The 27,666-nt window shown below is 34.6% G+C and overlaps 1 protein-coding gene across 3 annotated transcripts in view; it reads left to right on the top strand.

The window, feature by feature from the left end:
* The window catches only part of CNTN5 (contactin 5), a 1,391,352-nt gene that overhangs the window by 991,349 nt on the left and 372,337 nt on the right, over window positions 1-27,666 (top strand). For all 3 annotated transcript variants that reach the window (XM_061204029.1, XM_061204028.1, XM_061204030.1), the window contains exon 7: window positions 6,208-6,411. In XM_061204029.1, the coding sequence (XP_061060012.1) occupies window positions 6,208-6,411 (204 nt within the window). The remainder of the gene's footprint in view (window positions 1-6,207; window positions 6,412-27,666) is intronic.

The following is a 27,666-nucleotide window of genomic DNA, read 5'->3' as shown; positions in this document are numbered from 1 at the left end:
TTTTGCATCCTTCACAACATCTTTTAAAATATCTTGATTCTCCCGGTGCTAACCAAGTGTCAGTTAGACAGCTTTACTCTGTTGTTACTCTCAGGATCCTTGCTTCTGGCTGTTTTAGAGGTGAAATTTTTGACATGTGTAAAAATTAAACCCAACAGTACAAGGTTCAAGATGAATCTGCACTGTACCAAATACTACTGCAATATATTAGGTAATTTATCCTAAGCCAATAGCTATCCTTACTGAGAAGTTTCTGCGTGTTGAACACTCTCATTTAAGTGGCATATATAATCCTCAGCACAATCATATCATATAGATATTACTATTCCATTTTAAGGATATTGAAATTGAGGTTCAGCAAGATTAGAATATAGTAATCAAAGCAGAATAATACAATGATAAAATACAGGCTTAGAGTGAATCAGACAAGTTGGAATTTTTCCTCTGAAAGTTATTAGCTATAGTTTTCCACTGGTACACCTGTTTGTGCCTCAGACCTTTAATGTTGAAGATGAGTGTAATGATGGTAATAACTACATCAAGTTCTATAATACTAACCTTACATGTAATATCTCATTTAACCTACAATTTCCTCCATTAATTGTGTTTTACAGATGAGTAGACTAAGTTAAATAGTTTGCCCAAAGGTACATAGGTCAGTGGATCATGCAGCCATCTCTGGAACTCTGGTCTTTGTGATTCCGAAGTCCATGGTCTTATTCACTCACAATGTTGCCTTCTAATCTCTGTGTATGTGTGTGGCTGGGACAAGTGGGAAAATGTGCAAAGTGTGTGACTCATAGTAAGCTCTCAAGTTAGTTCCTTTCCCAGCCCCACCTTACATCTCCATAATACCTTAAACAGTGCTTTGCATATAAAAATGTATCACTACCTACTTGTTGATACTCCCAGTTGTCTTGATCTCAGTCTCCATCCTAAAACCAGCAGCCAAAATAATCTTTATGTATGATCTGTTTAATAACCTGAGCTGCCAAATCAGCTTCTTCAACAGTGTCAGTGACATGTTCAAGCAGAGGCTAAATGACTGACCACCATGGAAGCTGTTAACCTGAGAGGGAGATTGGATCACATTTAATTTAATGCTCCCCTCAACCTCTGTCCAATTTACCTAGTAGAATAAATCACAAAAATACTTCATAGTAACTTTGTAAGCATGACCCTTTCTCTTTTGTCCATTGACAGTACATTCCAGATTCTTAAAACTGCCTGCATTACTTCTCAATGCCTGTTTTTAGCTCAACTACAAACATAATCTTAGATTCATATTCTAAAGGCCAAAATAAGTTCATGTAGAGCTGAGAAAATTTGCAATGAGAACTTTAAAGTGAAAAAAATCTACTCTTATTCTTAAATTTAGAAAGATTTATAAAAATACATATATAGATATTTTATTCTATTTATTTTTTCATCAAATATGTATTAAGCAACCACACACCAGGCATCCAGCTGGGGTCTAAGGATATGGTGGTGAAGACAGTAGATTTAGTCTCTACCCTGCCAAGAGTACTTAATGTGGCTAATAGTGACATTTTCTATCACAATGCAGATATAAATCAACAATGTAAAAAAATATTGCCTTCTAATTTCAGGTTGTATTCCCCTTATGCTTAGTAGTAATGGATAATTAATGGTACAATTCTCTAAAATTTCCTTCATGATGTCATGAATTCCAAAACTCGAAACGGTAGCTAGCCATCAGCTAAAAATTTTATATAAACAAAATAATCGTAGTACCAATTTTTAAAGCAGTACTGTTTCGGCCAGTAACTTACTAAATTCCACTATTCAAGTATCTTCATATCATTTAATTCATCAAAATAGGAGGCAAAGGAGTCATAACGGTTAATGGAATTGTAAAAACAGAAATGATTACAAAGCAATTAGTAAATATTAAAATGCTTATGACATACACTATTAAGCAGCATCCAGTAAAAATTAACGAAAAAATATATCAAACTACAGTACAAAACTTAAATTATTTAAAAAACAAACTAAAAAGTTACACTTGTATAATAAAGAACAAATTATAATTATAGCTATTTGACAGGTATAACATTAAATCTCACATTATAGGAATAACCAAAAAGGGATAAGACCAGGGATTTTGGTAAGTACAGCCCATTAGGTGAAAATTTTACTATAAACCATGAAATTGAGCATATATTAAAAATAGGGAAGGTTCTGATTTTTAGGTTTTCCTTTTTATAGCTGACAAGGATAAAGAAACTAGGTTCCCTGGGAGAGTTGCGTTATTAATTGGGTGGTGAACAAATCAATTGCTACATCCATCGTGTCTAGGAGCTTAAGGATGACTATTTATGCTGGTATAAAGGACAAGTCTTTGGGTCTGCTTGAGAGGGGAAGTTAGAATAATATGTCTGCAACAGCCAGGGTCTTAATGGGCTATTCTTTCAGCGAACTTGAATGGCTCTCACTGACTCAGGGAGAAAGATAAAAAAATCTCCCGTAAGAAACCAAAACCTTGGGGACTTACCTGGCGGTCCAGTGGTTAAGACTCCACGCTTCCAATGCATGGAAGGTGGGTTTGGTCCCTGGTCGGGGAACTAGTATCCCACATGCCATGCCGTGCGACCAAAAAACTTAAAAAAAAAAAAAAGAAACCAAAACCTCAAGCCAACACAGCACATGGGTTTGTAGGCAAAATGTATGTTACAACACAATATAAAAATGTACTAGAGAAATTTAACATAAAAACTTTGGGGAGTACTCACTGAAGAATTGTATCAAGAACTTCTAAAACATTTTTAATTGTCTTAGCTAAACATACTATTAAAAAAGAACCTTAGAAGAATGGGAAAATCACAATTACCCAAACAGTCTCAGTATGCTTCTGATAATGAATAATAATATTAAGATTTTAGTACTTAATATATCAGCTTACCTTAAAATATTTTTAAGGCCAAGCACAATTGGTATGAAACAAAGTGTTATATGAGACTAAAGACTATGACTCCAAAGCCAAGTGTGTTTTATTACGTTCCTGAATCATTTTATAATCCTCACACTCTGACATACTAAAAGTATAACTAATGCTTGTTTTTTATGAGAGTAAAGTTTGAAAAGAATTTTAAATAAATGCTGATAGAGAATGAAACACCATATAGGAGAAAGTAAACAGTGATTTTTAAAAGAGATTTAGCCCTGTTCAATATATGCATTTTTGGCAGAGGTAGAAAATCCAATTCAAATTCAGACTGTCAGCTTTTCTATTATGTACTATTTCTACTTTTTCATTCTTCTTAGAATTATGAAATGCTTTGCTATGTAAACTTATTTTAAAAGCTAAATAAGCATTTTTGAACCCCCAAATACACACCTGTAAAATTTGAGAAAATGCCAATTTTGTGTAAATACTTTCTTCTTATTCTAAAATATTTTACAAAACATTGACTCAACAAACACTATCAGTATAACAAAACTGGTATTTCAATTAATGATAGTCTTTAATGTGGTTGTTTGTTGCTTTCTTTTACTCCAAATTTCTAATAATACAAAACAAAAATTGAGGTAACTCCAGTAAAACCTAACCTAAAATAAATTGCAAAAATATAAAAATGCCTGAGTGATGTTTGAGCAACAAATGAAACTCTCATTAGGAAGGGTAAGATGTGACAAAGTGAGAGAGTGGCATGGCCATATATACACTACCAAATGTAAAATAGATAGCTAGTGGGAAGCAGCCATATAGACAGGGAGATCAGCTCTGTGCTTTGTGACCACCTAGAGGGGTGGGATAGGGAGGGTGGGAGGGAGGGAGATGCAAGAGGGAAGAGATATGGGAACATATGTATATGTATAACTGATTCACTTTGTTATAAAGCAGAAACTAACACACCATTGTAAAGCAATTATACTCCAATAAAGATGTTAAAAAAAAAAAACAATTAAAAGAACTCATATATTTAAGGGAAGGAAAGAAGGAAGAGAAGGAGGGAGGGAGAGAGGGAGGAGGAGAGAGAGAGAAAGAAAGAGAGAAAGGAAGAAAAGAAAGGCATAAAACAGGGCTTCCCAAGCCTCATTGTAGATTAGAATCACATTTGAGCTTTATAAAAATTCAAGTAATAAGTGTTACTAAACAAATGACTCTGTGGGAAGGGGACCTTAGAATCTGCTCTTTTAGCCATAGCATAGGTAATTCTAATGTCTATTGAGATTTTAATGCTATTGGCCTACACATAATTCCTTCAATTTCTCATATCCTATTAACTCAATTGCAAGCTGGTTTTGATTTTCAGTCATCTACTGAAACTGCTATTCAGTGACATACCACATGTCAATCTTAAGTAACTTTTCCCTTTATTATATTTATAAATATTCCCATTAAGTCCTTTTTGCCTTATTTGGCATTATTTAACCCTCTTGAAATTGTTAAGCCATTGGCCTCTATGACACTGCATTTTCTTTATTTCCCTTGAATATTTCCAATGGTCCCTTCTCTCTTACCTTTTGAACATTTTCCTTCCTTTATTTAGATGTTTGTGCTTTCCAAAGAACTATCTTCTCACTGTATCTATTCTCATCTACTTACATGATTCAGTTACACCAACATACCCTCAACTCCCAACCACAGATTTCCTCTCATGGACTTCAAACACATATTTACCAATTGCTGGAACTACTTACATAGATTTGCCTCAAACTCAAAATGTCCTGAAAGTGAACCAATGATCTTTCTCCTTAAACCAGTTTGACTTCATTTATTTTCATCCTGAACTTCACGTGTCATCCTCTTCCCAGTCATTCAAGGGAGATAATGAAAGTGTTCCTGGACTATTTGTCTCTTCATTTGTCTTACTCCCTGTATATTTCTTGGGCCAATATCCTTCTTCTCATTGCTATGATTAGGTTCTGATTCAGATTTCTCCAGCTCTTACCGTCAGTATGCAATATCGTCCTATTTTCCCCTCTTGCAACTTGTGCTTACTTAAATCCAACATTTGCAGAATCACCAGAATACCCTACTAATGTACATCTTTATGTCAACCCTTTGCTAGAAAACATCCAGGATAGAGCACAAGCTCCTTAATACAACATACAGACCATGTTAATTTGTGTTTAGTAATTTGGATTAATTTCCACTTTCTCTAACCTCTTCTCTTACTACTCCCTTTCTTGGATTTTTCACTCTAATAACACAAAACTGTGGTGGCCCAAAACCTTACTCCTTGACTCATTTTTTTTCCTTTTCACATTTCATAATCAATCCATCAGCAATTCTGGTCAACTCCACTATCACATTTTTACTAGAACCAGTCACTTCTCATCACTTCACCACTATTGTCACTGCCAATAACTACCATTCTAGTGTAAATCATTTATATATTTCATGGCTATTTTGAAAATAGCCATTTAGACTAGGGGACATTATTCTTCCACTTCCCCTTCCCCTGGTCCCTGCTTTGTCCTCACGCTGTCTCGTCTCTAACCAGTAGTCAGAGAGAGTTTTTAACATATAAATTCACGCATCTTTCTCACCCCTGCCACTCTCTAGCTCTCTTACATGCTTTAGTTTTCTTCACAGCACTTATTACCACTTGACAAATACTTGTTTGTGTATTCTTGTAGTTTCCACTATAATGGAAGCTCTATGAGAACACAGACTTTTTTTTTCCACTGAGAGCATTCCTGGCCCATCAAGACCCACAACTAGTATTTGTTGAACAAATGAATAAATGAATGTAGCTCAGGCATCTCTTAACTTAAGAAGTTTTTGCTGATCAACATGATGGTTTAAGTGCCCTTCTCCATTGTCTTCTTTACAGTCGAGTATACATCTCCATTTCTTTATTCCACATTGTTTCATAGGTTTGGGTAAATCTTTGCCATTAGACCGATCTTTGAGAATGTGAAACTGTCTCTCTCATCTTTTTAATTTCAGTGCTATCATAGTGCCAGGCATCTAAAACACATTCAACATACATTAGAACTGAATGAATGAGTGCATGGATGAATAGATAAAGGCTGAGCATCCTTAAGAAATATTTCAGATCTTCATGTAGTCATTAAGAGCAACAGTTCTTTGAACATAAAATACAAAATGATATAGACATCTGGATCAAATATGGATGATCTTGCAACCTATCTAATACTTAGTAAAAGCTTTGTTGTTTGAGTTTGTTAGTAAAATAATCTGTCTTTCAACAATTGAATTTTGTGTATTTTCAGAGATCGTCTATAGCTGGGTATTTAACGAGTTCCCTTCCTTTGTGGCGGAAGACAGCCGGCGGTTCATTTCCCAGGAGACAGGCAACCTTTATATTTCTAAAGTCCAAACATCAGATGTTGGCAGCTATATTTGTCTGGTGAAAAACACAGTGACAAACGCTCGAGTACTTAGTCCTCCAACACCACTCACTCTCCGTAATGATGGTAAGTTCCATGGACTGGATTGAAATGGTCAGCCACCTCTAATGTGAAAAATTGAGTATAATCTGCAAAAATACTGAATCACTATGCTGTACATCTGAAACTAATACAATATTGTAAATCAACTGTACTTCAATACCAAAAGACCTAAAAAAAAGATGTATTAGTGTTATTCTAAGCACTTAAACCTAGCACAAATAAAATAAAAAGGCATTTGGCATATTTAGAAACTCTACACTTTTAGTCTAAGATCATGCATATCTTAGAATAAAATTTTTGACATAGGAAAGTGATGGTCTATAGCTAAGAAATATTAACCTTAACACTACCCTAATGCCAAAAAGGGCGAGGGATTACAAAAAGATGAACTGTAATAAAGATTCCACAGTTCTTTTTTTTGCTCTTTAGGGCCTCTATATAGCATATGTGTATGAATTGCAAGTATTTTACAGGTTCATTTTTCATCACTTTTTAATTTTAGCTACCTTCAAATTGAATGTTCAGCTTTTAATAGTTCATGGTATAGTTATAATTGTTATTATTACTTTTCCAATAATAGGAACAGTTGGAACTTTAACTTTTAAGTGCAATTCAGGCAGAAATGATGATTCTGTAAGTATAGGTATTGCCATCTATCCAAAGTATCTTCAAATTTAAACACCCAATTTGTAGTTATAGACATTTACAGTTAAGCATTGCATTAAAGAAGTCAAGTGCTATATTACAGTTGTATATGATATATGGCTTGCTCTGTCATGCAATAAAAAAGCTATGAAGGTATTATTGAGAAGTGAGCTCGAGAATCCTGATGGATTGTGAAGCTTAAAAAACAATCTATTTCAACACTAGTCTTTTATATGCTTAGTTTTAGAATATCTGCTGCAGTAATGTATAGCCAGAGTTTATATATATATATATATATATATATAATATATATATATAAATATATATATATATACACATATATATATAAAACATTAGTAATAATCCTATAATCCTATCAAGTAGAGAGTACAAATGCAATATCTATTTCAGAGATGAGGAAGCCAATTTGAAAGAGATGAAGGGACCTCCAAAAGTCACACTGCTAGGTGATGGCATGGAGGAATAGATGGGAAACAAGGATGAAAAATGGGAAACCAATTTAGAGGCTACTGAAACTAACCAGCCAAGAGGTGAGGAGGTGAGGAAGGACAGAATGAAAGCAGTGGTAATAGCACTGAAGGGTAGAAAACATGCCTGGGATATTAAGAAGGTAGAATTATCAGAATGTGATGATTAAACGTGAGGCTCTGGAGTAGGAGAAAGCTTTCACATAGTTCAACGAATGGGTGATGATTCTTTTCATGAAAAGAGATAAGACAGACGAAAGAATAGATTGAGAAATTGGTGAATGTGACAAATTCAGTTTTGGCTATGTTGAGATAAGATATCCATGGGAAATCTATGTGGAAATATGCAGTAGGCTACTGATACATATTCCTAATACGCACAAGAGAGGACTGGGCTAGAGAAAGAGATTTAAGTGTTATCATTGTGTATTCCAACAATACAGTTAAAGCTATGATTGTGTGTATATTATGCCAACTTCAAGATTATATAAGAATGTCTATAGGGTGAAAAGAATAAAGGAAAATAGATATGCATTTAGAAAACTTACCTAGTTAATAGCTTAGAATTGAGGTGATTTTGTATAAGCCATTTTCATAAAGTTTCTGAGTATTTTCTCATTAATTCCGCAAGAATTTGAAGCATCTTTGTTTGAAAATTGTAACATTTTGCTGACTAGCCAATAACTAGCTCCATTTACACCATCCATTTATGTAATAATACCGTACATTCAGATAGTGCCTGAGGTTGAGTAGGCTATTCTGCCTTCTTTTCATGCACCAAACCTAAACGTTACATTGACCTTCACAAGGGAGAGGAGCACATGTAAAGTAAGAATCCCAAAATTGACACCACCTTCACCAGTGATTTAAAAGCTCAGGACCCATGTTCAACAGTCTCTTGCACTTCTTTGATTTCATGGCCCAGATGTATCACTTAACTTTGCCTTATACCTTCTATAGTCAAACATTTCAAGAATAATTAGAGTAATTTGTTTGCTGCTATTTTAACTCCTTTGCCCTTCTGATTCTATTGCTCTTCCTGGGCAAAACCCCACTCCTAATGAACTCACTATACCCTTAATTTGTGACTGCCTTGGAATCTGAAAGCTGCTAGAGAGTTACAGCTGCCAGGGATTCATGATCAACAACTTCAATATTGCCACTCAGTCCTAGTAAGTTTCTGTGGCTGGTTAATTTGTAACTGTCCCAAAAGTTTTTGGAATCTTCTTTGTTTTTCTCAAACTAGACAGCCTCCCTCCTTCCCCACTGCTTTACAAAAACGATTTAAGTAACAAATTTACTTTCCTACTAATGGAATTTCAAATCTAACTATTGATACATCTTCATCCATACTGTTCTTCCCTTATTTAATTTCAGTAGAGATACTCTACTGTCCCTCCTACTATTAAAACCAATCCCTCCATCCTTGACTGCTGATTTTCATTCCCACTGGCCTTTTCAGAACATCACACTGTTAGTCTTTGTTCCTTATGTAACCAATACTGTGTCACTAAACTAATAAATATTTTTGGTCATGTTAATTGACTTTACTGAAGCAGTTGAAACTGCTGACTTATTTTTATTTTACAAACATCTATATTTTCAAAAAATCATTATTTGTGCAGTACTATATGAAAGGCTCAATAAAGCAATGCACACAAGTAAAATAAAACTTATTTTAAAGTTAACATTTAAGTTAAAAAGAAACAGGTGGAAAACACCTGCTAAATTTCAATTACATCATTCAATGACAGTCTTATTTAAGATTTTGTGAGAGAAGTTAGAAAATTCATATTTCTTCTTTCTGTAAATTATCTGAGATTATTGTTTTCTTGGTGATTGTCTACTAATTTTTACTTTTTATCATAGTAATACACCCTTATCAAAGGAATGTAGTGGTTTATAAGTGCTGATAAGAAGGGGAAAGAAAAAGCAAACCCACACACCTCCCTTCCATCCAATCCCACTCCCTAAAGCTAACTTTTTAATTTCTCCTATTTTTCTTCATGAGGTTCTCATATAATGCTAGGAAATATCTGTGCTTCTTGTTTAATCAAGTTTAGACAATAACTCATATGATGTACATCTGCTTCTTCTATCCTCCCCTCTTTTATATTTAAATAATATTTTTCTGTTGTTTCCTTTTTAACCTTGACAATGTGCTTAAATCTCTACTATCCTTTTAACACTTGAAAATAATTCTTGACTTTCTATTCTATAAAGTGATAGTTTTATTCCTACTTTTTCCTTTACCTTTCTTACACTACTTTTATGTCCTTTTGTCTTCCACTTTTACTCTGACATTCTCTCCTGCAAATGCAACCAAGTGTTCTAAACTTTCCCATAGACTAACTGTAAAAGCTTAAAAAAATAGATGTTAACAAGTTATTACTATATAATTATCATTCAACATCATATTGTTACAGATTTTTAAGCTATTTGTAGATATATGTGCTCTACTAGACGTGCTTTTCGTAAGTGAAACTTTGAATATAACAAGAAAATAATATTGTGATACAGTTTGGATGTAATTTCTCTTAAAATTTTGCTCTACAAATACAATTCATAGTTTCAATAACAGTGTTGAAATATGAACATGAGTCATCACAATGCAAATGATAAATGAAACCGTTATTGTGGTTAAGAAAGCCCACAAAATGCATATGAAAGAGAAGTGAGCTTAGGACCAAGCCTTGAGTAGTCCAAATTGCTTTGGAAAGGTTAAAAATGAAAACCCTACAAAGGATAATGAGAAGGAGAAGTCAGAGAGATAATAGGAAAAACAATAGTGTAGTATCAAGGAAGCCAAGGAAAATGAGTATTTCAACAAGGAGAAGCGGGCATGCAGCTCAAGATGGTGGACTGGGTGCCTGTATTTGTCTCCTTTCTCCCTTCTGAGACCCTGTGAGAAGAAATTCATATCATCAATGAATAGAGGAAGCATTTCATTAACAAATGAGACACTTTGATATATTTCTGGAAGAATAAGGAAGGATGTGAGTTTAAGGATTAAACAGGCAGAGTAACTAAAACCTAGAATAAAGTTTAAGGGATCTAAATAAAGGGCTAAAAACCATGTGCCCAGTGGAAGTCTGAAAAAGCTCTGAAATCAAAGTTAGCTAAGGGTGGGAATAAGAAATGGGGCCAAAGGGGGACTGAAGGTATATACGTTGAACGTCTGTTTCAGTGAAATATTGGAATCCATTCTCTTCCCTCTCCTTACATGCAAAAAGACCAAAGGGCTTGTCTCTTAACAACATGAGTGAACTTTCCCTGGAAAGCTAAAGTTCTTAATGTGAATAGTGGCACAGAATGCAAAACCTTCTCATTCTGGCACATGAGTGTCCGCAGCCTGACAGCCAGTTCCTTGCCCTCACATCAAAGCAGAGCTGACTGTCGACCCACCTCTCCCTGCCACCCGCACCCTCACCTCAGAAGGGAACCAATTCTACAGAATTGGGAAGCACACAACAATGTCCAAGCCTCTCAGACTTAACGTTTATATGCAATGCTAAATTAACAGTTTCTATTAAAAATTACTGAGCTTACTGCATGGTTATAGAATTTATATCAAGATAATATGCAAAAAGCAGGAAAATTTAAATTATTCTAGAAGGGCATTGATTAGAATTGTTCTTAATTCAAAAAACTTTTATATTACTATTTGATCTCTCTTCAAAAAAAAATTGAAGACCATGTTCATAGGAAGGACATATTCTTGAATGCTTTCCAAGTAGTGGCTTATATTAAACAGTCTGAAAATAAAAATAGAATATGATTGTGGATGATTCCATTATTTGCATTACAGTCAGCTACAATTCCTGCTGGGTTTTACAAACCTCTCATTGCAGAGACAGGCATTATAATGGATATTTCTGCAAACTTGACAAACACCTCTGCAGGGGTTTGAATATAAAAATTACATTTAATCTGCTGTGACCATAGAGTTAGCTATAAAAATCATTTCAGAATATTGTGTTTTTACACTTCTTTGAAAAAAAGTAGGCCTTTCTAAAAATAACAGAGGCTATATACATAGGAAAATTATTTCCCTTCAAGGACAAATAAAATTTTACTTTATAAACTATTGGAAAATGTCTTGGCTTGGATCCTCTTAAAGCAAAGCTTGAAACAAAATTCGCTTGTAGGTAGTTTATTTGAAATTTATCACAGAGAGCAGGAGTGTGGAATGGGGTGGGTTTGAGGAATGAACTTGTGAAAAGGGAGGTTGCATTATGGAGATGACCACTTCTACAGGCAGCTGGAGCTTGGTCGCACAGGACCAGAGCCTTATGAAATGCACTCAGAATAATCTCCTTGGCAGATATATCAATGGGCTTCCATCCCTGAGGGTGACTCCACAGGCAGTTAACTCCCGTGCATTTACAGGATGACCTCAAGTTGCAGCTGAGTGAAACTAGTTACACCTACAAAGACCTGGTTGCAGCGATTGTTGCAGAAGTAAAAGTTCTGGTCAAGATCATTCAAACACACAAAAGTTGTCCAAAATACAGAGCGGGGAGCTTTAGAAGATTGGAAGTACATGAGGGATGTGATCAGATTTTCCTCTGCTGGCACTGTGAAAAACTATCTTTACACATTTACAAATGTATATTGCATGCCTGCTATGTGTCAGATAATTCATTAAGTAGTGAGGATATAATGGAAGGAAAAACAAATGCAATAATTGTCCTTAGGTAGCTTACAATATAATACAAGGGAAGATATTACCCTAAAAACTGAGTGTAACCAAGCATCCTAGGATCTGTCTGCCTGTCCAGTGCCCCATGGAGCCAATCTCACAGGTCATTGTGTTGTAAACAAAACAAACAAGTCTAGCTACAAAACTATTACAGGTAATACAGAATTTTACTGATGGTTTGGAGGGTAATGAATGTGGAGCCAGCATTCTGCAAAACAGCAAAATTTATTAAACACCCCCCTTTAACAACTTCTCTCTTTTGCCAAGTTTTTATTCCTACAACTGCTATATCTCTCCCTCGACATACCTCTGCCTCTCCCTCAACACTACTGTCTTGGTCTCCCTTCAAGGTCTCACTATCTCGGTCTGATGCCTGGCAAGTTCATACTTTCATTTCTGCTCTCATTAGAATTCTCAGCCCAATTCTGAAGACTTTTTAAATTTTATTTTATTTTTATTCAATCAACATTTATAATGAATTGGTACATGTGAGGCATTGTTCTAAAAACTTTGCAAGTATTAAAGTGAAAGGATGGAAAACATATAGAAACAAATATGAACAAAAACAAAAAGAAGTTTAAATTGGTCTATGAATATCATACAAGATATTAAATGCATCTCTAGGGATAGAAAAGAACATTACATTCTGATAATAGGTTCACTTCTTCAAGAAGATAGAGCAAAGCATGTTCCCACAATCCACTGTGTACAGCACCAGGCTCCTCACTCCTCTTCTGGTCCAGATGGAATCTTCTCCTGTAAGATCTCACTCCTTTCTAAGGCAGCATTTTTTCAGACCCTTCTCTAGGGCTATAGTGGCTCCAAAGTGATACAGAGAGGATAATAAAAAAAGAAAAGAAAGAAAAATAAAAAAAGAAAAGAAAGAAAAATAAAAACAGTCCTTGGGTCCTTTTGCCATCCCTGGAGTTGGATAGTGCAGGAGGGAGAAAAAGAATTGAGGAAGTAACTTGGATAATGAATGGGAATAGATTCAGAATGCATGCAGAAAGATTGGCCTTTGTTAGAGAATTCATCAGTTGTTACAGTGGGGAGAAAAGTAAAAAGACTATAGATGCAGATAACCTAATATTTGTTGGTGGGAAGTCTGACGGCATTTTTTTAAAATGAACTACAGACAAAGTCATCAGCTAAGAATGTATATGTAGGCAACAGGTTTATTTTTAAACCAAGAATTGTGTCGAGGGAATTATGCACAGAATCACATACTTACATAATTTATGAATCAACCCCATTAATTCACTACTGAATAAGACAGGTCATAAGAGCAATGGAAAAATATAAAAAATGGTATACCCTTGAAGATTGTGGTGGGTTGAATAATGACCCCAAGTTGTCCATATTCTAATTCCTGGACACTTTGAATGTTACCTTATACAGTAAAGGGATTTTTGCAGATGCGATTAAGGATCTTAATACAAGGACACAGAAAACTAATACAAACATCAAAGATAAATCTGAAGCAATTCGTTTTTCTTACTTATCTTTTGGAATATTCATGGCTATTCTAGCAGTGTATTGGAACTGGCTTGTTCCTGCTTGCAGGAGTTGGTTGTGCATCTCTTCATGTCTTGGTAGCTTGAGATCAACCATGATGGGAGTATCTACAACATGAAAAGTAGCAAAGGCTACATATCAGAGTTCTCACTGTCCTCCAACCCCAGAGAACTGGCTGTTAAACAGCATTCTGCTGGTAATTCAGCACCTAAGATCACAGTCACTGAATCAGAAATAACAACATTTGATGTAATAAACATCAATTAAACTGTATCCCTGTTCCACTCCAATCCTCTCTGTTTGCTTTGCTCCAGATAAAGTACAGACAGAATGGATCTTGTGCTACTCTCTCTATTTCTGGTACCTGAATTGGTTTTGCCAAGCAAACAGTGAGATGCAGCAAAGTCATTCTTATTTCCTGATCAGTTTATCACAGGAAATATGGCAATTGGAATGGCCTTGAGTATTCTTAGATTTCCCTTTTCTCCTCTAAATTGTGTAGTGGGTATTAAATGTTCTACCCTAAACCCAGGAGACTTTTTCTTCTTTTAATCTTTGTTCAGAATTTTCAATTTATGGATAGTTCCAAAGGAACTGGGAAAGCTTGTGAAAGAAAACTCCTACTAGAGTATATTTATCTATGTGAAAGAAGCTGAATAGCATTAAGGTTTTATGTCAAGTTCTGCAGGAATATAAGAAACTTACTTGGCTTTTATTAATCTTTTATTTATTTTGCTATGTGTCTCTCTGAAAATCTTATCATCTTGATATGCTACAAATTAAATAAAAACTTCAAAAAATCATTGGAAGATTTCTGAATAAAATGAATAATTTGCTCAGATGTCCTTGACAATCAGTCATTTCACACAATTCAATTTCTCCTCAAGCAGACTTATAAAAACAATTTGAACTTCTATCTATGGAAATAAGAATTTTTATCAAGAAAAACAATGTGCATCATTTTATTAACTCCCTTAATATGTCTTAGAAACTTTGAAGAATTAGTTAATAAGTGCTTACAAATAATAAGATAAATTTCTTAAATATGAATCTAATTTAGGCTTTTTCTGGTTTCCCACGTGAAAACTTGTTATTGTCATTCAGGAAATAAAATCCCAAAGGATGTGAAGTTTTGCTAACTGACATTGTAATGGTAAATATATCATTCTTAACATAAGAAAAGAACCATGAACTTTGAATTATTTTTTAAGAGTGGAAAATGTATGTTGAGTAATTTTAATCTGACTTCCTTTACTATTGTCAGACTAGTCTACACACACTGTCTCCATTGCTATACTTCCTCTCTTCATCTCATGGTCTGCAATCTGGCATTTAGCCTCACCACACCACTCAAGGTGTTTTCTCAAAATTCATCAAGTATCTGTTCATCAAATGCACCAGCTTTTTCTCACTCTTCATCATTCTTGACCTCTTATGAAAATCTGTTTAAACCTGAAAATATTTTCTTTTTTTGATTTACCTGGTTGAAGACTCCCCTGAATAGGTTCCTCTGTACCTTTCACTGTCTCTCCTCAATCTACTATACTACAAAGCTACAGTAATCAAGACAGTATGGTACTGGCACAAAAACAGAAATATAGATAAATGGAACAGGGTAGAAAGCCCAGAGGTAAACCCACGCACATATTGTCAACTTATCTTTGATAAAGGAAGCAAGAGTGGTGCTGGGAAAACTGGACAACTACATCTAAAAGAATGAAATTAGAACACTTCCTGATACCATACACAAAAAAAACTCAAAATGGATTAAAGATCTATATGTAAAGCCAGACACTATAAAACTCTTAGAGGAAAACATAGGCAGAACACTCTATGACATAAATCACAGCAAGATCCTTTTTGACCCACCTCCTAGAGAAATGGAAATAAAAACAAAAATAAACAAATGGGACCTAATGAAACTTAAAAGCTTTTGCACAGCAAAGGAAACCATAAACAAGACCAAAAGACAACCCTCAGAATGGGAGAAAATATTTGCAAATGAAGCAACTGACAAAGGATTAATCTCCAAAATATACAAGCAGCTTATGCAGCTCAATATCAAAAAAAACAAACAACCCAATCCAAAAATGGGCAGAAGACCTAAATAGACATTTCTCCAAAGAAGATATACAGATTGCCAACAAACACATGAAAAGATGCTCAACATCACTACTCATTAGAGAAATGCAAATCAAAACTACAATGAGGTATCACCTCACACCAGTCAGAATAGCCATCATCAAAAAATCTACAAACAATAAATGTTGGAGAGGGTGTGGAGAAAAGGGAACCCTCTTGTACTGTTGGTGGGAATGTAAATTGATACAACCACTATGGAGAAAAGTATGGAGATTCCTTAAAGAACTAAAAATAAAACTACCATATGACCCAGCAATCCCACTACTGGGCATATATCCTGAGAAAACCATAATTCAAAAAGACACATGTACTCCAACGTTCATTGCAGCACTATTTACAATAGCCAGGACATGGAAGCAACCTAAATGTCCATCAACAGATGAATGGATAAAGAAGATGTTGCACATTTATACAATTGATATTACTCAGCCATAAAAAGAAACAAAACTGAGTTGTTTGTAGTGAGGTGGATGGACCTAGAGTTGGTCATACAGAGTGAAATAAGTCAGAAAGAGAAAAACAAATACCGTATGCTAACACAACTATATATGGAATCTAAAAAAAAAAAAAAAAAATGGTTCTGATGAACCTAGGGACAGGACAGGAATAAAGATGCAGACGTAGAAAATGGACTTGAGGACATGGGGAGGGGGAAGGGTAAGCTGCGACAAAGTGAGGGAGTAACATTGACATATATACACTACCAAATGTAAAATAGATAGCTAGTGGGAAGCAGCCGTATAGACAGGGAGATCAGCTTGGTGCTTTGAGACCACCTAGAGGGGTGGGATAAGGAGGGTGGGAGGGAGACGCAAGAGGAAGGGGATATGGGGATATACGTACACGTATAGCTGATTCACTTCGTTATACAGCAGAAACTAACACAACATTGTAAAGCAGTTATACCCCAGTAAAGATGTTAAAGGAAAAAAAAAAAAACTACCCCCTATTTCAATCATTCCATTTAGCTATTGGTCTGGATGTGTCCATTCACCCATTTGTCTGGTTTGTTTACACTTGGCATTTTTTCCTAAAGGACTTAAGAAAGCTTATCCTTCCAAATGTAGGTGTTCCTCCAGGATTCTACTCCTGTGCCCCATCTATATTTCTAAATATTTGTCTTTAGTGGGCGCTTCTATTTCTGTTTCCAATTTAGAATTTCCCACAAACTAACTTCTTCAGCAGATATCTGTTTTAGTGAGATCACTTTTCTTCTAAACATCTAATACAAATATTTCTGGATCAATTAGAATCCTCCTAATCTCGTGACTACATACATATTCCATAGGTTTGGCAAGCCCTGTGAATTCTACATCTGCAATTTCATTCTCATCTATCCCCTTCTTTATACTTCTAATTACAACACTCTTTGCCTCTTGCCTAGATCAGTGGCTTTCAAATGACTTTTCCTACAATTCACAGAAGGTGAATAGTGTTCCTATCCAAAATTCACTTTCAAGAGCTTTTCTACATTCTAGGCTATAGAGCACAAAAGAGGCTTTAGGTGCAATGCCAGTGAACTATATGGAACACCATCTCCTTTACCATCAATCAAGGAAGCTATCAGAAAGCAAGTTCATGAGAGTGGCATCATTACAGAGATTTAAACTAGAATGTATTTTTATTAATTTTGTTTAAAGTAAATCAGTCACAAAGTTGGGTTTGATTTACCACCTACTTTATCCCTGGACAAGAGACTTAACCTGGCTGTGCTTCAGTTTATTCATCTGAACAGGGGATAGCCTGGATACTTTTCTCATAGGGTTATTGTGAGGATTAAATGCATTAATAAATGCAAAGCGATTAGAACAATGCCTGATACATAGTAAGTTTTAGTAAAAATTAGCTATTCACACGGCGTTTATGACACAAGGGCCATTGCATTTCACTAGTGTGTGGGTAGTTGCAGTAAGGAACTACTTTCCTAGACTGTTTCGATTACTATATTGTTTGTGGTTGCTGCTGTTGTTCACTGTGTAAATTCAAACTCAATTCTAGAACTGAGGTTTTAATAGAGGTTGGGGTGAGGGGTAGTAGCAATGGGAGAAGTTTTATATTCCATCACTTGTCTTCAATCATATCTCCAATCAAAAACTCTTCCAGAATTTTCTGACTCAATTCCTTTTCTTTTTGTTCTCTTTTTTGAGATACTCTTTTAATTCCTAGCTCTGACTGCATATGTTTGAATGACTTGCCTAAAATCACACAACTTTTTAGTTACAATAAACAGGAATAAAATCTACCTTATAATAAGTATGGTTTGGATTTTATTCTAAAAGAATTTTCTTATGTTTGTCCATATTGAAATCCATCTGCCACTTTCATAATACCCACCCACAACTTTATGATATCATCATGCAAATGATATTTGCCAGCTTGATATTTCAATACCCAGTAGAGCTCAGTGCCATCTAAAACTTTGGAGATTTTATTATTCCCATATTAATTTAGAAAATAATCAGCAAATCCCAGTTCCAACTCAACCCCAGAGGACTATTCCATTTTGCCAACATGTTGCTTCCCATACCTAAGTTATTTCACCAGCCATGACAAAACATATTCCTTCATATTATTTCTATTCACTGTCTGTTTAATTTTAAATAATATTTATTAATAAAATTATCAAAAGCTTTTGGAAATCTATAAAATTACATCTAATAGGCCAGCATTTAATACTGTGATTCTCAAACACTTGAATGAGAATAATCTAGGGTTCTTGTAAAAAATGGAAATATTGAGCCATGCTCAAGATCTATCCAATCAGAATTTCTGGAGTGGTCTTAAAAACCAGCATTTTTAATGTTATACTAAATGTTGTAAAGTGCGGACTGTGCAGTGTCTTTAAGAATGAAGGCTGCATCCTTGGGAGGTCTCAGGAGAACCTGGGTCTTCAAATGTACCACCTGGACTCCATTAGTGGGGTCGTTCTATTCCTGCTATTCCTTCAGAGACAGGATTAGATGAAAGATGTAATTTAAGATCTACATGCAAGTTGTCCTCAGCCTATAAATCCTAGGAATCTGCATTTTCATGACATATCCCAGGTATTTCATATATTAAGAACAATTGAGAACTGCTACACTAATCATTACTTGCTAAGTATACATTTTTTAATGTTATATACCTCTTCATATATTTTAAGCTTTTCTTTGTACCAGACAGGATTTCCAGACAAAAGGTGGATGAAACACTATACAGAATTATGTTAGGAAGAATCTTGGTAAAAATTCAGGCTCCTGGGTCTTTCCCTTAGATACTCTGATTTAGTAGCCCTGCAGTGGAGATTGGAGATATTTATTTTTGACTGCGTCACTAGGAAATTTTATGTCCAGGCAGGTGAGGGAACATCTGGTATTTTCTTTTATCTCCATAAGAAACTGTGACTTTATAGTGATTGTCAGTCACGGTATTTTTGCAGTTGGTCGATGTTTCTGGAATAATTTGAAATGTATTTCATTCATAGTTTTAGATCACCTTTAAGGTAATTATTGAAATTTAGATTAATATGCTGTTTTTGTAGGAGTGTCCTCATAATTGAGCTGTCATAGGTGACATAGATCTTTTCACCTTATTTAGACAATCTTCCTATTATTAATAAGATGCCTATTTTCCTACAGTTACCATTTCTCCTTATCTTACCTTGCACTGCTATTCTTAATATGATCTACCTGGTTTTTCTCTGAGCATCAAATAAGGTATTTAAAAATAACCTTAAGTCTCTCTATGAATCATTTTAAATGATTTCCTTCCATTTTTTTTCTCCTGAACTAATTCTCACATTTTGTCTCAGTTAATTTGTCTAAAACTGAGTAACTCTATGGTGGATATTTTAAGGTTCCCCTTATCCTTCAAGGTTATGGAATTTATATCCTTATTTATATCTTTCTTTATTGAATTATATTCTTATTTTGTGATCACTTTTACCATCCATTGCTAAAAATCACATCCAGGATATTATGGGCTCTAAAACTACTGCTTCTGGAAAGTCATTTGTAATATTTAGAAGTGTTTCTTCCACAGTTCACTCCAATGAGATATTTTGCAAATTTACCATAAAATAACAAGACTTTTTTTTTTTTAACAAATGTACTGAAACTCATATATTCAAATGAGTGTTACGTTCTTCAGAGTAGACATACTGGAAGGCAATTTACTTACACAAATATAATCTTGCCATTATTTAAAATATTTTAAAACTCAATGATTCATCTTACTATTTTATAACCCTTGTATCGCAGTGCTGTGGCAGGGAGATAGCAGTTGCATAAGTGGAAGGCTTGAAAATGATAAACATTCTTTCTATGCAACAGGCGCTGTGATGAAAGCATTTCACACATCCTCTCATTTAATCTTCACAACGATGCAGCATTTGAGTTTATCTTTCTTTTACAGTTAAACGATCTGTCATACAGACAGGTAGCAAGTCCTCTTAACCTATGTGTCTATGACTCTAAAGAGTAACCTGCTAAATATTATACTTTATTGCTCAGTTACCAACTGGTTAAGGGACTCTCTCAAGGTCATAGTGTTTTTTCCACTGTATCATTATGCCTCCCTTATGATATCAATGCCAAATTGGGGTCTTGGATTACTTTATCAATATTACCTAAAATAAAATTTAAAGGGTATGGTTAGAGATGATCCTCTGTATGAACAGCCCACCTATCATAGAAGCAATCTTTGCTTCTTTCCAATTTCATCAAGAAAGAGAGAATCCATCAAATTTATGAAATTAGATAGCAGGAAAGGAGTTACCCGTTTAAGTAAAATTGGGGTTATGCTCATCTTTGGGAATGACAGAATTCATCTATAGAGAATGTAAGGTTGCCTGCTATATTGTATGTTAATTATCTATCAAAATATCTGTCCAGAGAATACATAGCCTAATTTTCTTAATAATTAGTTGGTTCTACTTAATATTATAGCACACGTTTTTCATTAAAGGTAGGGTTTTTTTTTTAAATGTCAGAATGTTAAAAATTTAGCTATAAAGGAAAAGAAAATGAAGACTGCACCAAATCCAGGATCCTAAAGAATATTTGTGATACTCACTGGTTTAATAAATAAATTAAAGCCAACATAGAGAAATATTTTGCTGTCATCCTGACAACTTGATGATCAAATACATGTAGTACAAACCTTACAGATGACCAACTTGAAAATGATTCATATGTATAAATAGTTGCCCTACTATAAGTTGGTCACTACCACAGGCCCTTCTGATTTTTGCCTTTGTTTAAGCAAAAGACATGTCCTCAAGAAGTTTTTAGAGAATTTGAAATTCAGAAGTGAGTGAAAGCAGAAAACAAGTTAAAAAAAAAAAAAAAAGCAGTGGGAACAATTTTGAGGCTCCAACCTCAGAAATGGGTTCTCAGACAGATCTGGCCAAACGCAGCAGACCCACTGTCTACAATGTCTTCCTCCCCTGTGGCATAAAACGTATACCACGCAAGATAAATTCCACTAATTAAACAGTCATTTAAGTGAATAAGCATCATGCTTTAAAAAATAAGATGCCACAGAGAAAATCAGAGATCAGTATTTTTTACTTTAGTATATATCAGTTAAATCGCATCATTTTGCTTTTGAACATCTACCTGTGATAATTTCCCAGGAAGAAAGGAATAAGGATTATTTGGGAAAAGAGTTGGATAGGATGTGAAGGATAATAGGAAGGAATTTGGCATCACTTAAAAAAATGGGGTCAGACAGAGAGCTATTCTGGCAGATTTAATTATTTTGTAATCCCAATTCTGCCTCATTTTAAACTATGCCACCTACCCTTTCTAAACCTTAGTTTCTTTATTCATACAACAGCCTTGAGATTGTTGTAAAGATTAAAATAATCATGCACCTAAAGTCTCTGGCACAGTTCACAGTATTTTTGGTGCTGAGGATTCAAGAATAACACACCCTCTGATCCTCAAAGAACTCTTGGTCTAATAGGGAAGATAGACAATGCGATGGTTCTGATATCACAATGTGCAAAAAGTAAAATCAAGAGGCATCATATGTCAAAGTCACCAAGAGGACAGGCACTAACTCCACAGGGCCATCCAGAGCATTTTCAGTGTGGAGTTGACATTCGAGTGCAGTGTTGAAAGAGAATAGGAGTTTGTCAATTGCCTCAATTCTGGGCTGGCATTATGGACAGAGGGAAAAGCATACCCAAAGGAACAAGAGAAGAAAGGTAAATAAAAAGAAGTAGAATATAAAAACAGTACATCTTTCAATTTCTTGTCTGAGGCTGGCTCTGAAACTATGAAAAAGCATGTGTAGGGAGGAGAAGTAATTTATCTTTTTGTGTTATGTCAATCATGATCTAAATTTATTTAGATCACATTTTATGAACTAGGTAATATTTTGTGAGTTAGATAGCAACCAAACCATTACTTACAATTTTCTATGGAAAAATATCTTTGCCTCCAAAGTGCTGATTTATGGTAAAACACATGGAATACAATTCATTAATTACTTAGCATTATGGAGAACAGCATAGACTCTGCAGCCAGATGTCATGAATTCAAATCCTGGATGTAGCGTTTAATAGCCATGACTTTGGACAAGTTTTCAACCTTTCTAATTCAGTCTTCTCAGAAGTAAAAAGAAGGTAATTATTAGACCAGTTCAAGGGGTTGTAAGGATCAGAGTTTCTACATCTAAAGGACTTAGAAAGGTACCTCGTATGTAATAAATCCCATATATGGATTAGGTATTATTTTCATTGCTATATTATCATTATACTTTCAACAGTGATTAGTGCATGACCTGAATGCCATACTAAGCCTCTCATTGCAGTTTTAGGTTTTAATTTATCTCTACAACTTTGGAAATCTTCTAAAAATGCGACAAAAAATCTTTCACAAATTCAATTATTGGCAATATGAAAAAATAATACAACTAGAAGTAAAAAAAAAAACAAGACCTTACAAATCATAATTGCATCTATCATTAAATTGCTTACTTCCCCAAACCTTGACTTACTAAACCTATTTAAGCCTGTGGAACAAGCAGAGTTGTCGAGCTGGGATAAGGTGATATGTAATTTTAAAAAAAAGCAGATTTCCAAATACTTTTCAGTGTTAGAAATGCAACATTTGTGTAGCCAGAGTGTTTGCAGTGAACACCTAGCTATAGGTACAGTCCTACTTCTGGTTCTCTTCTAAAAGCATTCACTCACACCCAAACAGAACTAGGACAATTTGCAAAAGAGGGTCCCATTTGTGTTATGAATCCCCTTCTGATTCACTCCCTTCTTTTTCAAAGGGAGGAAAAGTGTATCTTTTACAGTCTATTGAATACCAGTTTCTGTTGCTTTTAAATGTGAACAGTTATATTCAATAATTATAGTTACTTTGTGGTCAAAATATATTTGTCCTCTATTTTGGCTTAATACTGGCTAATATGTTCAACAAAAAAGGATAATAAGGAAATGTATTAATATTTTTCTACTGTTGTATGTTGTCTAGTCAAATAGGTTATTTTGTGAAAAGAAAGGAATGAAAACTCAAATACATTGTGATTTATTCATCACCATTAACAGTTCATCATTAAGACAGGATCTCTTTTCATCAGTGTTAAAGACCTAAGATAAATCTCTTTAGTGAACAATGAATAAACAGTGCTACAATATATTAATGGGTTAGTTCATTTAAAAATATTATATCTTTTTTGTCACATACACATGTATACATCTATATAGAATGAAAAACTGATAAATTAAATTTTTCTTCCCAAATGACATTGAAATCTGAAACTACCTATGAGGATTTGGAGGAAATTCTGGAAGCTTTATGATATTTTTCCAGTCCTGATAAATGATAAATTCTAGAAAGAATTTGAAGATTAGTTGTCATTCTATGCCTGCATATATAGTTCATGCTCAAAAACTAGCCCCTATCACTTGACTTGTGGTAGACTAGGACTATTCATGTTCATGAACCTCCCATGATCCAAACCTGTATGACCCAAAACTAAGTGTAGGGCATGGCTCTAACCACCAGTAAATTATCTATCTCATTATAGAGAAATAACACATGCAAACACAAAACTTTAAATAAAACATGACTAAGTAGAGATGGGAAGTGTAAATAGTATATTTATATAATCTTGAATGCTTTAAGAATTTATAGGATGGATACATCATTGTGGTCTACTGTGGGAATAGAAGATATTCTTGAGGAAAAGAAATTCAATCCAGCCTTGTTAATGGAGAGTCTTTGAGTGGACATATGGGTTGATAACTTCAATATAACAGATGAATTAATGTCCCATTTCAGAAACAGTTTAACAGAAGCAGTGGATTTATAATGGTCAAGAGGTAACTAAGATTGAAAAGTTAGCTTTGGAGCAGATTTTTAGGGCTTTACATGCCAAAATGTAAAGGAGTTTGAATTTTACCAATAAGGTAATGGGGGATTTTTTAAAGAAAGGAAAATATGATGATAATGGTGTTTTACAAAGATCAAGCTGGAGTCATTGTACAGAATAGATTAGATAGAAAAGACTGCAGAATCAGGGGCCAAGAATACCAGTGATCAAGATCAAGGTAGTGAAACTTTGAATTAAAATTATGATTATGTCTGTGGAAAAAAACAGGAAGAGATACTAGAAAGATACAAGAGATACTAGAAAGAATATTACAAAATTCCTTCCTTTGCTCCTGAAACACTCTCATACTTCAAATGAGAAGTAAAGAAACTGTTTATTAGAACCAATCCAAGATAGTAGATCAAAATTTTCATAGGAAAATGAAACTTAGTATTCAATAGGAGAAACTTATGGACCATGAAATCCAGGCTGACCCAAAGAGTGAAATGTAGCCAGATAGAACTTAAGCAATTTATGTTCAAGCACTGCAGGTACAAAGAAGAATAAATTTCATTTCCTCATTGCTAGAAACCACAATGCAATGAGGGATAAAGAGAAGTAAACATCTTTAAAATACAATGAGATATGCACTAAAATAATGGTTTGAACTGTGTACTGTGAAAACAAAGAGTAGAGTGAAATTAATTCTTCTAAAGATGGGGAGTTGAAACTTGAGTATAATTTTGAAAGCTGAATGATAGTTTACTAAGTAGAGGAAAAGGTTAAAAGAATTAGATAGAGGGGCAGAAGCATGTGGTTGTAAAATGGCATGGTTAGTTTGGGAAGTGGAGAAGAGCACGGTGTGACTACAGTGTGAGATTTGTGAGGAGAGGAGTCACTCATCAGGGAGAGAAGGTCCAGACTGCGAAGGGCTTTGAATGCAGTGCTATTTTAAAAACATTATTGTGTAAACAGAGTCCTTAAGCAGGGAACTGGCATTAAAAAGTCTTTGTTGTTATTTTTGTTGTTTGTTGGTCTTTGTTATTTATTTGCTTGTTTACTTTCAGGACAATAACTCTAGTAGTAGTAGAAAAGACAGACTAACAGATTCAAGTGTTGATCGGGGTCTTGAACAGCTTTTTTTTTTTTTTTAACATCTTTATTGGAGCATAATTGCTTTACAATGGTGTGTTAGTTTCTGCTTTATAACAAAGTGAATCAGTTATACATAAACATATGTTCCCATATCTCTTCCCTCTTGCATCTCCCTCCTTCCCACCCTCCCTATCCCACACCTCTAGGTGGTCACAATAGCTTTTTGGAGAAAGGAAAGGTTGACAGTGTGCCCCAGCTCTATTCTTCCATTGACTAATGAAAGTCAAATGAATGCAGTAGGGGGAAAATGCAGGTTTCTTTTTGACAAACAGATAGGGTGAGGAGTTAAAACAGCTGTACCAAAATATGTTTGCTTATAATTACCTGGCATTTCAAAGGACAAGTTACAAAGACATCAGAAAGAAAGACAGACTAAAGGAGAATTAGGGGTAGGACTGGGTTAGATAGTAAAGTTTATTCAGATTTAATGATGATGGTTTTGACCAATAAGATAATTGGAATAGCTGTACACAAATAACTTTAATACAAGGTAGAACATAATTAGTATCATAAGAAATAAAATGCTATGGTAATCCAGAAGTATGGGACAAAATTTCTTGCTGGAGGAATTACAGAAGTTTTCTACACTAAAATAAAGTTTTCTCCACTCCCCCTCTCCCTTCCCTCTCTCCCATCCCCTCCTCCACTGCTTCTTCTTCTTCTTCTTCTTCTTTTGATGAGATAGAATTTGAAGTGGACTTTATTGATAAACTAAAATTTAGATAAGGACCAACAACATGTGTGAAGGTTCAACATCAGTTAAGGATGAAGTATGTTTTGAAAATACAAAGCATTTCTGTTATATAAAATATTGGATGCATGAAGGGGAAGAGTGAGAGTAGATTTGAAAAGATAACTTAGGACTAGAACATTGAAGTCTATGAGTGGAAAACTACAAAATATTGACAATAAATAAAGAGAAAGGATCCACAGCATGCTTTTCAGGAGTTGCAGTCAACTCTAATGCAATAATCTCTCATCTTTTTAGTTCAGTCTTCCTCATTTACAGAAGATCTTATATTCTGTCTTGGTGTCGTCTGTATTCACATCAATGATCCTTTCAGCGTCCTGACCTCTCAGTGTCTTGACCTCCTTGCTTCCCACGAACTTGTACTCCTTCCCACCTTAGCCACTCATTACAAAGGTAATAGCCAGAATTTTTCCATTACCAATCATTCTGCCTTCATCAAAATTTCAATTTTAAGTAAACAGCTCTTTGCCCACAGCCTCCTTTCTGTCCAAATAATTCTATCACTTTCCACGCAAATAATTTTTCAACCCCTCAGGCTCCCCAGTCCTTTGATTAATCCACTATTTCACTGTCTGCCACACCTTCGTGGCCTCAGGTGCCTTCCCTCTCTAGCTTAGATTACAGAGTCACCCATTATAAACATTTCCCCTGTATGCTCTTAAATCTGTTTCTCCCCGATCTATCTATCATATTTTACTCACTTGGCAGTAAGTAAGTAACACACGCTTCACAAAGTCAAAGAAAACTTGAGAAAAAAAATAACCATGAGTTTTAAATAATGGACTTATTATAAAGCTATATATATATTTGTTATGTAGATATATTTACAGAGAAGTTTCTGCAATTTTATTTGAGAATACAAATTTATAAAAATAACCAAAATAATTTTTTTAAAGAAGGACAACTTTTCAACATACTTCTAATTCAAAGTGAATATTCAACCTTTAGTTATCAAATTTTTTAAGTTTGCTCTTTCTATCCTATTATTTTAATGCTAGGGAGCTTATATGTTTGTTCATATATATATGGTTGTTTCTTTAGACTTTACTTTCATAAGTTCTTTTTCCAAGTTATTGATGCACAGGGAATGAGCCCTCAGATGGTGATGGTGAGAGATGGGTATATTTCCTTAAATCACTGTGGCATAAGCAGCAGAAGAAAATATGTCTTAAAATTCGGTAATCAGAGGAAAGCGATTACAATAGGAGGCAACACCTTGATCGATATATTCTTGATGGTTGGATAGGGGGAAAAAATCTATTCCTGATTTTTTTCACTGATTCTGTTCTCTGATTTTCAGAATATACATAATTGTGGTGAAAAATATCTTCTAGTAATAAACCTCTCTGATTCTTCTTAATGTCCCCAGATAAATAATGCCATAATTGTGCATGTATTTGAAGACAGCATAAGTCATTTATTTCCTTTTGCCAAGAGATCCTTCAATCTCTTTATTTACCTAACAATGACTCACCTCGAGAAACTATGATTCAGGGTAATATAAAATTTTTGAAGTGAGAAAGCAATATGTTGTATATCTATCTAAGCTTGTGAAATTGTTACTTAGGGGC

Source organism: Eubalaena glacialis, chromosome 10 (genome assembly GCF_028564815.1).
Source record: "Eubalaena glacialis isolate mEubGla1 chromosome 10, mEubGla1.1.hap2.+ XY, whole genome shotgun sequence".
NCBI lineage: Eukaryota > Metazoa > Chordata > Mammalia > Artiodactyla > Balaenidae > Eubalaena > Eubalaena glacialis.
The sequence above is the reverse complement of the archived record's forward strand: the minus strand, read 5'-3'. Positions and strand labels throughout refer to the sequence as shown.